Here is a 12,611-nt window from a genome sequence, read left to right as displayed (position 1 = left end):
ATATGGTTGTTTCTTCAATTCTGTGATTAATTGCTTAATTGTCTGGCTAACAGTTAGGTTCTATTTACTATATGTGCTATGCTTGGGAAAGCCATGTTTAGATTAAACAAAAATTGAAGAGAGCATGATCTTAACCCTTAGGGGGGCGAATTTGTGATTAGGATAGGAATATACCTAGTCACCGTGCTTTATTAAATATCGTAATCTTAATGCGTTCATAATAGATTGATTTCACAGGAATATCGGCGTTAATCTATTTTGAATAGGCGAGTAGTACTTCGGGAGAAGGTTATGAGAGCAATTATCGATTAATTAGCAATCATGAATGAATTGTGTGAGAGGGAGAGTTAACTAGAACACAATAGGATTGGTGAATCGATCAAAATCCTAGAATATTTGTCTCTATTCAATACTTAACAATCATTTACTGCTTGATAATTTAGTTAATACTCAGAATTATAGTTTAGTATAATCACAATCTTGAACTCGAATTTAGCTTGACTGAATAACAATATTGGTGAATTAGTGGGTAGTTGATATAAGTCTCTGTGGGTTCGACACTCGACTTATCATTTTATTACTTGTACGACCATGTATACTTGCGTGTGCGTTTGAGAGTAACAATTATATAGCTTCAAGAACATTCAGTTACTACAAACGACAAACTCCTAACGCATTATAATTTAGGGCTTGTTGGCTTGTTTAATTCACAAGTTATACTACAAAATTCAAATAAGAAAACAAAAAAAAAAAGAGATAGACGCAATGCTGACACGCTCTTAGGGTTGGGCATAATACCGATAAAACCGTCCGAATCGAAATTTCGATTTATTCAATCTCGATTTTCCGGTTTATTCTGTTGGTTTACGGTTTATATATTTAAAAAGTTCGGTGCTCGGTTCGGTTATCGATTTTAAGGGTTCGGTTTTCGGTGTAAGTTTACTGATAGTGAGTACTTTTTAGTGGTGTGCAGTCCAAGACTCCAAGCAAATTAGATAGTTTTAACTAATATAAGAAGTATTGTCAGTTGCAACAAAGCAAAAAAGGCAAGAGCTTCGGGAGTAATTAACTAATAATGCATTTATGACAAATTCTCATCCAACAATATTACATCAAAACTAAGTTTTAAAGGAGAGACACAGCCTGCACAATCTTCGATACCAGAAGTATTACGTATTAACGCAGATAATGTAATCCCTGTATTGTCAATTAACATATCATTTGTTTGGTTACAATTTTTGTCATGGCTTGAAAATCGAAACCGAAGCGATTAAAATCGAACCAAACATGAATAAACTGAATTGAACCGAAATTATTACGGTTCGATTTTGATTATTAAAATCATAAGTCGAAAACCGAAAATCAAATAAACCAAACCGAACTTCTGCAAACTTCTGCAAAATCGGACCGACCGACTCCCACCCCTACTATGCTCTCGTGAATTTGCAGTTCTGGGACAAAAGAACGTTCAAATACATTGTCACACAGGGGGAACAATAAATAACATCCTTAACTATGCATGATTGGACCAATAAATTGCACTGATTAATGTAAAGTCTTCATTACACTGTCAGTGGATATAAGTTACATCCTATATACAAGGAGTTGATTTGTCCTTTCTAAAAAACAAAGCTCATTTGGGAGCCAAAAGAGTCTGTACAACAACAACCAAACAAATAAAAACCCATCCTTGCAATAGAACAGCAAAATTCCATGATTGTCAACAGAAAGAAACTCAAATATTGTTGGCTGTCAAAAAGTAGAGATGTTAACAGTATTAATAGAGAACACAGCCTGCAGAGTATGCGCCTCAGATCCATCTTCCAGAAGAAAATCCCTTTTTCTTTGAAGGAATAGACAATCCCAGCTCCTTACATTGCTCTTCATCCGGTTGTGAACTCAGAAATCCAGTCCCCACAAAATGTACCCCCGCTGATGCATCCTCAAGTTTTTTCTTTAAACTTAAGGATGTCGATAGAAAAGACTTTGAAGTAGTCTTTGATTGTTTCCTTACTGGCGTGACGTCCAGCTGTGCTACTTCCAGAAATCGCTCGGTTGCTGCTTCCCAAGAAAGTTCATGCCTTTGTTTATCAGCCAGTGGAGCAGGCTCGTCAGACAATGCCTTAAGTGTCGCTTTAACAAACCCTTCACTGTCATCATATGTTCTGCAATTTGGGAACTGCATAAAGAATTCGTTTGATGGATGGTTGGTGCATACAACTATTTTACCCATCGCTAGTGCTTCAGCTGTGGTTGTACAAACTACATCCGTGGTGCTTGGATTAAGAAGCACTTTATAGCTGAAGTCAAAACAACAAAACGAATTGTCATTTATTGATGATATGAGAATGAAATACAATACCTACAGTCAAGGTACATAAATACACTGTCTCCAACGCTTCATTCAGCAAACTTTAATTATGTGCTAAAAGTAACTCAAATTGCCAAGGTACATAGAACATGTAAAGAAAGAACAAGAATTGATGCAGTAGGAACAAGAATTCGTTAGGTTCCCTACTTGCTACTATGCACACTGAGGATAGTAGGAGGCACTTTGGTAATCCTCTGCATCCTAAAAGTGAAAGTGATTTAAATTGGGAAGTTTCATGGGTCTACTTATGGTGTTAGCTATTCTGCAGCTTCCACCATTTATACGTTCGTGTAGCTTAAGACGTACTGCGTTCTAGAAGTTATTCCGAGTTCCCACAAGTTATCCCCTGTGGTTAAATTGCAATGTTTTCAAGTCGATGAATGTTGCACCTTCTGTTATGCTTTTGTCAATTTAACAGTGCAGCGGTGTTGTTCCATCAACCCTATTACACAAAAGAAGCCAAAAACCAGGATAAATTTGTTGTCCCAATACTTTCACATCAACCCTCAAACCAGTCCCCAACCTTCTTCCTTCTTCAGAATTTCCTGGGTAACGACCTGTTAGCTCATAAGCTGATGAAGCAGCTGTTGCGTCATACGACATGATCGTCACGAGGTCACAGTTCATCCAACACAATTATCTGCAGTGAAAAAGCATCTATGCAGGGTGAAATTCTGCCAATAGCAGAGATGTTAAGTCAACTCCTTGCCAGTTGTGGGGTCACGACCCATATCAGAGAGTATTAAGGAGGAGGAAGAAGTCATTTACAATGCCTTATAGACTTTTGGGGCTTCAGCTTTCTGAACGGAGATCCTACCATTCCAACAATCGACAAGAAGCATCTCAGAATACAATCAAAAGTAGCAGCAAAAGTTGCCCGTGATTCAATAGTTTTGTTGTTCGCTTATACAAGACGATTGGAATCCGAACAGTCAAACCACAGAGGTCATTCCTCATCCTCATTCCAATTAAATCTATCGAAGGTGTCCGGAGACGAAAGAAGAATTAAGGGATCAATCGACTAACTTGAATAGATCCATAACCTGATTCCATCTGTCCTAAGTGACGGACTTTTTTTTCATAGAACACAAGGAAAACAGCTTTAAAGAAAGCTCAAGTTTTTGAAACTTGTTCTATTCACTTGCCTTCAACTTGTGTTATTTTTTCAAGAGTGTTAACAATGTCTGATGAGAGTTGGGATTGGGTGGTGCAAGAGGACACCACTGTAACTGCCAAATTTCTTAAATTGTTATAGTGAAAAAATAACCGAAGAATCAAAAAGTACTAAGATATATATATACACACACACACACACATCTCAGGTATCTCAAAAATTATGTATAGACTAATTCTTTTTACGTGTTGAAAACATAAAGCAGAGGCATTAAGGATGATAAGATACTGGGAAAGCATAGCCACAGCCACGTCTAAAGCTCCTAATAGGTATGATAAGTCCACATAGAAAGATCATTATCTCCTCCTTCCTTGTTTATTACTACCTCTGTCTCAAATTAGATGAGGTACTTTCCTTTTTAGTCTATTCCAAAATAAATGACACATTTCTAAATTTGGAAATAATTCAACTTTAAACTCTTCATTTTACCCTTAATGAGAAGTTTTTATAACCACACAAATGTCATGACCCCATAAAGCTTTTACCCCTTAAGCTTTTAAGATCACAAGTTTCAAAAGTTATCTTTTTTTTTTTCTTAAACTCCGTACCGAATCAAACTACCTCATCTAAATTGAAACGGATAGAGTAAATTTTTTATTATATAAATCAATTTTATATCATTACTAACACACCAACAGTGTCAAAAGTATTTACAAAGTGACTGAGTGGCTCAAAAACATCTATTAATCAAGTCGTTTCGATCATCGATACGTAATGGTTCCTCCCGTTACACCAAAAGAATAAGTGAAAAAGAAAGATGTTTAAGTAGATACAGTAGATGCACACCCGTAAGTTGGGAAATCACCCCCCAGAACCCCTAGATATATAACAAGAGTGAAGAAAAAGCTTGATAGTAGTTGTTAGCTTTTGGAGGCACTTACTCGTGAAATAAAGGATCTGCATGGTCACGTGCAGGATGTACCTTAACTGCCAATTCCAACTTCTTAAAAGCTGCCTCAATTTGAGCAGAATCCTCACCACTACCGTGTAAATTGATCTCCAATCCAGTAAGTTCCTTTTGATGATCACGTAAGAGTCTAAGTAGCTCCTTGTATCCTTTACTCCACAACATTTTTCCAATGTAGTAGACACCTTTGCTGAAAGCTTGGTTATCCTTTTGCTGTTTTTCTCTTGTTTTCATCCCAATCTGAAGGAATTTTGGATTGACTCCATGCACATTACAGACCAGAGATCTTGGGAGATCCTGGGTGGCAGCAGATAACCTGATGACCTGCCATTTAGAGCAAGTAATTATAACTATTTGAGCCATTCCACATCAAGTACGATAAAATTATGATACATAGTTATAACCATAAGTAAGGCCATTAAGTCTCACAAAAGTAATTTCAGATTCGTAAAAGAGTTTGAATTTATCCATCAAGGTAAAACCAATATGTTTGCCACCATCCTATACCATATACTGGTAGAAGAGCATTAATTTCTCAATACCACTACATGTAGGCTGCATAAAAGCAAAACGCTAAGATGCAGATAGATGGATGACAATGACCAATTTTACGTATTAATATTAGGAACAATGTATGTGCTGCTTTTCCTTTGTTCTAGTGGCCTATCTGAGGAACTTTAAAGAAGATGACAGTTGTTTGGTGGCCTTCAACTTAACCAGCATTTCTAGCAGTTAAGTGGCCTATTTCTGGATGTGATCATATTTCAAGCGAAAACAAGGCATTACCATGTTGCCCTGTGCAAATGACAAATTAAAGCAGAGGCTTTTTGAACTCTCTCTAGGTTAAGAACTCTTTTTCTTTACCTTAAGAACTCCTTTCCTAGATAAAGGAAGTTTGCTCAGAACTCCAAAGTGGTATCTGAAACTCAAGGTAGTTAACCAAAAGAAAGAACATAAATAATCCCACATTAAAGTGATCTCAAAGAGTTACATTTCACCTAAATTAGCTAAAACCAATTCATACCAGTTACTGCCCTCCCCCCCCCCCCTTCCACACACGAAATCTAGATCATCATAACCAACAAATGAGATAACTAAAATGAACTAGAATCATACCTTGTGACAATAAATATCGACAACCCAGCTATTTATCTGTTTTAAGAAAAATGCCTGCACGGCATTCCTTTCTCTCCTTACATATTCCAGGTAATTGGTGTGAACAATTCCTACAACCAAACGAAATTTCTTTTTCCATCTCTTTCCGTGATGAAACCATGTAAGATGCTCGGGCTCCTCAAGGACTGCAACATCTGCTTCATCATCTGGAATGATTACTGTGATGTCCCCTAAAGCAAGAATGCTCCTTTTTTCCAGAGAAAACTGCAGTGCAGAAATCCCAGTTTTTCCTCAACAAGTTTGCCAGAAATTATCATTGCAAAAGTACAAATACAGATAAATGAAAACAGATTGAATAGAATAATTTGCAATATGAAATGATCTTCCATGATTTCATATCAAAACATTATTATTGATGAAATAGCACTAATTTTAGAAGAAAATAAAAGCAGGAGGTTGGAAGAGATAACATAATGATTTGTTGCTATACAAAGTGAATACCAAATGCAACAGACAGTCAGTTGAGATAACAACAAAATTATCACGATGGATATTGTCAAGACTCAAGAACCAAATGATTTTAAAGCTAAAAAGCCCCTCTTTACCTATTCCAGAAATATGCACAAAAGGGAACTCAAATTTTCTTGCAGCAGTCTAAATTAACTATTCTCATACTACAGACATCATTAAATTACAAAAATTAAAAGAAAACTGGAAAAAATACAAAACAAATTTTAAAAAGGAAAAAATCATCAAGTTACAAAACTTCAATTTCTCCATTCCCCTAAGTACTCGAAAGAGAAACAATTGAAGATCAGAAGCTTGCAGTTTGTGTGCAACTTTCAAAGGCAAGGAAACACTAGGATGTTTTCTAAGAACTAACTGGGGGCAAATTGTAATTCTTAGAGAAACTTAAAATTTCCAGAAGGAAAAATATGACATGTTAAACGCTTTTAAAGCCGCTTCCTCACTCCCAATCTAAATCTGCTAGGGATGAGGGGAAGAAAAAGAGTAAACGGTAGAACAGAAGAAAGAAAAAGTGGCATGTTAAATAATTTGGTTGACCTCTACAAATATGCCAAATTAAACATCAGTGCAATTATCATTGAATAAATTCAGTAATTCCCAGTACTACATTGTATGATACGGACACACAAATATACCTATATATGTCACAAGCTGAAGTCCGTGTGGAAATTAATCGACATATTCTAAGAGCTCGGTGTTTTTGGTATTATAAGCTAGATTCATTCTCAATCATATTTCAGACTTTAGAAAATAAAAAACTACAGCCAAACCTCTCTATAACAGCCTCATTCGTTCCAAATTGTTTTGGTTGTTATAGTGAAGTGTTAGTTATAGAGATTGGTTCCATAAAACTTGGCTTTTATAGTGAATGGTTGTTCCTTGTTATATAGCGATGCTGTTATAGAGAGGTATGACCGTAAATGTTTTTTTTTTCGATAAGTTGAAATAAATCTGGATTTACCTTTCCAGGGTAAAAACGTATGCTAAAATTTGATGCAAAACCAGTCCTCTCTTCCACCCACTGATGGACACACTTTTCTTGCTCCAAGTGTGAACTAAATTTGATACCGTTCGGAAACACATGTTCCTGATCTTTCAATGGCAGCCAAGGAACCACCAAGGTAACCTTTTGCGCACCATCTTTCGCAAGATATGCAGCACGAAAGAGAGGATTGACGGAAGTTCCAGTTAGCCAAGGAATGCTTGCAGTAGTATATATGGCAATGTGATGTTTTTTATCCATTTATTGAGGTAGAGTCAGATTATTTCTGGCTTCTTCACATGCCACTTAGAGTCAGGAAAGGGAAATTTCATACGACTGACCTGCACAGCTGAATTTAAAGATACTAATCAGTACTTTATCAAATACATAAGGACTCATACATGTTGTAAATAAAGGATATTTGGAAGATATCGAAATAAATAGAGAAGTTTTTGAAAAGAAGAAGTACGCTATAAGATCTATATCAAATGCCAAAGACTTAAAAACATTATGAATGATGATTTCTTAAGCATAAAAAAGAAGATGGTGCAAAAGAAACGTGGTACAAAAGAGATTCAAATCATATATACTTTGTACCAAGCAGTAGTTGTTCTATCACCACTGACTTATGCTCCAATTTTAGGAAAATAGTTAGTTTCACCTTAGTTATTCAAACTACTGCATATTTTAGGTGAAATGATCTACGAGCAGAGGCGGATCAAGAATTTAAATTTGATGAGTTTAGCCTCTAAATTCTTAGCATTGAACTTATTGTGCTTTTGAAATTGTGGATTCAGAATTTAATCGTTGTTGAAGATTTAGTGAGTTTTCACATGTATATCTATATTCCATGTTGAAAATAATGGCTCAGTTGAACTCATTGCATAAACACTCCATCCCCTCTGACTAAGAGCACAAAACTAAAACCTCTATACTTCCATTTCTACCTTCCTAGTAAGTGTAAAGTTTTCTGATACACAACGCAATCTCAAACACATTGCTTCAACAAGAAACATCTCAAATCCTAACAATACTTGTTTGTACTTGCCATATTGAAGGGAAAAAAAGGTAAGATTCATAGTTAAAAAGAACTAAAGAAAGTGCAAAACTTCAGATAGAAATGTGTCATTGTGAGCAAGATAAAGCCAGCATACACTAACACCCATTAAAAGAAACCAAATCCTCTCTTTTCTCCAAAGATAAAATGCAGAGCTAGCACTTGCCATATTGAAAAAAAGCAAAATAATTCATACCATAAAATTTTTGAAAGAACGTTTAAACCTTCAGTTAGAAATGTTTCATAATACCAAAAACAAAGTCAATATATACAAAACCTCATTTAAAGAAGCTAAATTCTCTCTTTTCTACAAAGAAAATAGTCGAGGTGCGTGCAAAAAACACTAGGTGATTTCATCTGATTCTGCCTAACCCTTGGCCGGCAGAGTTACCCGGTACATGTGCTAGCTGGAAGCAACATGTGCAAGGTGAAATAGTGGAGGTGCACACAAGATGGCCGGACATCAACCTAGTCAAACGATTAAATATTTCTAGATAAAATGATAACCAAAAATTACACGCATATATATGTATAAACTTGAACCAATATGAACGAAAGGGGCAGGGAATAGAACAGAAGAAAACAGACACAACCCACATCATATTATTGCATTATAAGTTGTTGGTAAGCTGAAAACACCACAACAAAAGATATCCATGAAAATCTTGAACATGTTTTTTTAGAAAATTACCTTAATTTTCTCCAACACCAAGGTTGAAGAATTCTGCAGGTCAGGAAAATTTTGTTCAAGAACAATTAGTAGGTGGGAGGTGGGGAAATGAATAAATTAAGATGTATACAATGAAAAGGAGAGACAATAATACTGATTTAAGAGGTAGGATCAGCTGAAAAGATGCGAATAAATAGGAGGAATAAAGGAAGTGGCAATAGTTGTTGTACGAATACTAAATAAATTTTTTAACAAATTAAGGAAATAATGACGCACGCGCTTGGCACGTGGAGTGATGAAGGAAATGAAAGGGAAGTTAGCAAAAAGCATAACTAGGCAAAATTGTAGGAAAATTTCCGCACATATAGCAGCATTATGTCTTTTACACATCAGGCAAGCAAATATTTATATTCCTAGCCAAAACTCTTTAAACATGGTAACTTCAATCACGCATTTCAGTTACCTACTACTACTTAATTAAGATAATTAGTCATTATTGTCAGCAAATCTTATTATTTGTAACTGCCGCATTCCATAAGCCCTATAGTATTACTTAAACAGATGAGCAGCAACGAATAGGTAGCAAACAACTGAAAAATCTCATATACTTCTTCTGCCATGGATAACAGAATCACAATTTTGGTTCAACATAGCGGTGAATGGGATATGCAACACAAGTTTAAGAATTTTAGCGTCGATGGGGTATTGATCAGTATGGATTGGGATTTTAAATCGATTCGTTCGGAGATATCAAAGATACTTGGAGTCGACGCAAATACTGATATGATGGATATTCAATATTCCGTGAAAGAGTATTTTCCACCCATGAAATTATACGACGAAAGGAGTTTGAGCTTGTACTTGGAGTTGAAAAGCAAAAAGTTATCTTTCACGGATTATCCATTGTGTATAACGTTTAAAGGGCAGGGTAATGACGCTACATGCTCGATTCCTGTTGTTAACAAGGCAAACTCCAGTCATTTTCAGAATTTACCAATGGTTGACATTAATATGGAACCGGTTGAATGGAATAATTCCGGAAATAGAGAGGACAATGATGTTATGCATATCGTTGAAGAGTGTATAATCGGCATCAGTACACATCAAGAGGTTAATGAAGGGCAGTTGTACAAAAATAAGGATGTACTGCAAAATGCTATGAAACATCTTGCAATCCGAGAGAAGTTCCAGTTCAAGGTTGATCGTTCAAATAAAACAAGGTAAATGTAAAGTTATCGAATAATCTTATATAAATTTCACTCATTATCTACATATGGCCGGCTGAAGATACGTGTATATAGCTAATTGTAGCAAGTGTACTTCATGTCTTGTAAATTTAGTATTTAGCAATGGTATATTCCCATATACTACTGTTAAATGGTATAAATTTAGTATAATATTTGGGTAAAAAGATTAAATTGATGGTTTAGAGCATATGCACGAAATATATATGGAATGGTATATGTATGATTTATATGTGCCAGTATATATAATTCGAGTTTTTAACCAAGTTACTAATTTAATTTTTGTATTTGAAACCAAAAAAGTAACTAATGTATTTATACTGTAGGTATTATCTTGTATGTGTGGATGATCAATGCTCATGGAATCTTAAGGCATCAAGCCTAAACACCTCGAATATATTCAAGGTGAGAAAGTTTAAGAAAGTTCACACACGTGGAAATAATTCCAGATTATCTTCACAGCGGCAGGCTACCTCTAATCTCGTTGGAAGTTTGATAATGAACAAGTTAGATGATCCAAAGTTGGAGTATACTCCAGCAGAAATAAAACGTGGCCTCAAGAGGGATTATGAAGTTGATTTGAACTATATGAAAGCATGGAGGCCGAGGGAAAAATCGTTTGAACTGTTGAGAGGTAAACCAAGCAATTCGTATAATAAGCTGCCGAGGTTTTTGTATATGTTAATGCATACAAATCCTGGGTCAGTGACAAGGTTAGAAAGATCAGATGACGAGTGCTTCTTGTATGTATATGTAACACTCTACTCATCAATTAAAGGGTGAGAGTACTGCATGCTTAATGTTGTTGTCGATGGTAGCTTTCTAAAATCAACACACAGAGGGACCTATAACGGCTTGCACCCAAGATGCTACAGGTGAGTTGAAGTAAACATTCATTGAATATAATAATCATAATGGAAATTATTTCATGTATAATACATTTCATGTGTAACGTGTATAAATTATCCGACTATTTTGATGCTATAGCAGCTTTACATTTAGTATAACATGTATCTTTTTATTATATATCATGTATAATGTATCATATCGGCATACCTTTACAACAAATCTGCTTTGTTTGATATGTTGTATAATTTAAGTTTTAAACAAAGTTAATTTTTGCTATGTTCAATAAGGTAAAATATTCCCGCTCGTGTATGCTGTGGTTAATTCGAAGAATGATGCATCATAGGAGTGGTTCTTCCAGAATTTGTGAGAAACATATGGTATAAGGGAAGGAATGTGCATCGTATTTGACAGGAATAAAAGCATTTTGAAGGCAACGTCAGTTGTGTATCCAGAAGTGCCTCACTGTGTATGCATATTCCATCTATGGAACAACATAAAGTTGAGGTTCAAGAAAAGCCAAAAGAAAATAAGGCCCTTATTTTTTGCTATGGTTAAAGCATACACAAATGAGGAATTCAACCAATACATGTCAGAAATATGTAATATTGATGGGAGAGTTAAACCGTACTTATTCAACATTGGATATGATAGGTGGTCGGTAGCGCATTCAATCGTTAACAGGTCCATGGTGATGACCTCAAATATTGTGGAATCCATGAATTCTGCGAATAAGGCAGCGAGGGATCTACCTATCTACGATATGCTTGACTACTTGATGAAGCTGGTTGGGGCTTGGAATAATACAAACAGAAACGCAACACTGGCAACTGATACAACGCTTAGCACAAAGTATGAAATAATGCTGAGGGAAAAAATCATTGCGTCGAGAAGCATGACTGTAAGTTAAATTGACATACAAGGTACAATCTTAGAATATATAATGAAATTAGAGTGTACTGATAAAAACGTTACACTATTTGTGAAATCTTTGTGAATTTTTGGAATGATTGAGCAAAATTTCGAGATTTTTCTGAACAATTTGGGCGAATTCCGAAAATCCATATTATGGTACCATGGCAAAATTCCAAATATTTTGATAGATTGAGTGATTGGAGAAAAGAAGATGCTGGAAGGAGATACTATGAAGCGAGAGTGCATCTGATTTCTTTTAACGATGAGAGAGAATGTGAAATTGCAAAGATCCCATGATTTGTGCCTTTTGCCATGGTAATTAAAATGTAAAAAAATCTTCCCTTTATGTAATAAATAAAGATTGCTAACATTTTCTTAAATATTTTTTAAAAAGTGACGTGCCATGTATATTTCTCTAGTTTTATTTCCGTTGAGAAAGAAAGAGACAAATAACGAAGAGAAGGGGGCCGAAGAGACATGGGGTTACGGGTTCGGTGGAATCCAATAACTTTGGTCCTTATTCTATATTTGTCTAATGAAATTCATTGAATATGTAGAAATTGTTAATTTAAAACGCGGTAACTTAAAGGAAATAAAATGTTGAACTCGTAAACTTCAAACTCTCACTCCGCCTCTGCCAAAGAAAGTATAAATTTATCCACCTTTAATATTTATATCAAATCTATGAATGAAAAATATGTATTTTTATACAGATATTTATTATTTAATTATAATAAAATAAAATTATTATATTAAATTATTTGATTTGATGTAAATGCGACTAAAAAATATTTTGTGACA

The 12,611-nt window shown here is 35.2% G+C and overlaps 1 protein-coding gene across 1 annotated transcript; it reads right to left on the bottom strand.

Moving 5' to 3' along the window:
* Nucleotides 1-1,523: 1,523 nt before the first annotated feature.
* On the bottom strand, nt 1,524-9,016 carry LOC107801677 (digalactosyldiacylglycerol synthase 2, chloroplastic-like). Its single transcript, XM_075255165.1, has 5 exons — nt 8,827-9,016; nt 7,058-7,427; nt 5,569-5,832; nt 4,427-4,776; nt 1,524-2,300 (listed from the first exon to the last, which is right to left on the bottom strand). Exons 2-5 carry the CDS (start codon nt 7,337-7,339, stop codon nt 1,811-1,813), a joined length of 1,386 nt encoding a protein of 461 aa, XP_075111266.1. The 5' UTR covers nt 7,340-7,427; nt 8,827-9,016; the 3' UTR covers nt 1,524-1,810.
* Between the last annotated feature and the right edge of the window lie 3,595 nt (nt 9,017-12,611).

This window comes from Nicotiana tabacum, chromosome 1 (assembly GCF_000715075.1).
Source record: "Nicotiana tabacum cultivar K326 chromosome 1, ASM71507v2, whole genome shotgun sequence".
NCBI classification, from domain to species: domain Eukaryota; kingdom Viridiplantae; phylum Streptophyta; class Magnoliopsida; order Solanales; family Solanaceae; genus Nicotiana; species Nicotiana tabacum.
Note: the sequence above shows the minus strand (reverse complement) of the source record. Positions and strands in the feature narration are given on the sequence as shown.

Coding starts and splice junctions, on each gene's coding strand:
- LOC107801677 (XM_075255165.1), bottom strand. CDS start 7,339: ATGGATAAAAAACATCACATTGCCATATATACTACTGCAAGCATTCCT. Junction 4,777..5,568: donor TCGATATTTATTGTCACAAG/GTATGATTCTAG, acceptor TCTAAATGGCAG/GTCATCAGGTTATCTGCTGC. Junction 2,301..4,426: donor GCAGATCCTTTATTTCACGA/GTAAGTGCCTCC, acceptor TTTTGACTTCAG/CTATAAAGTGCTTCTTAATC.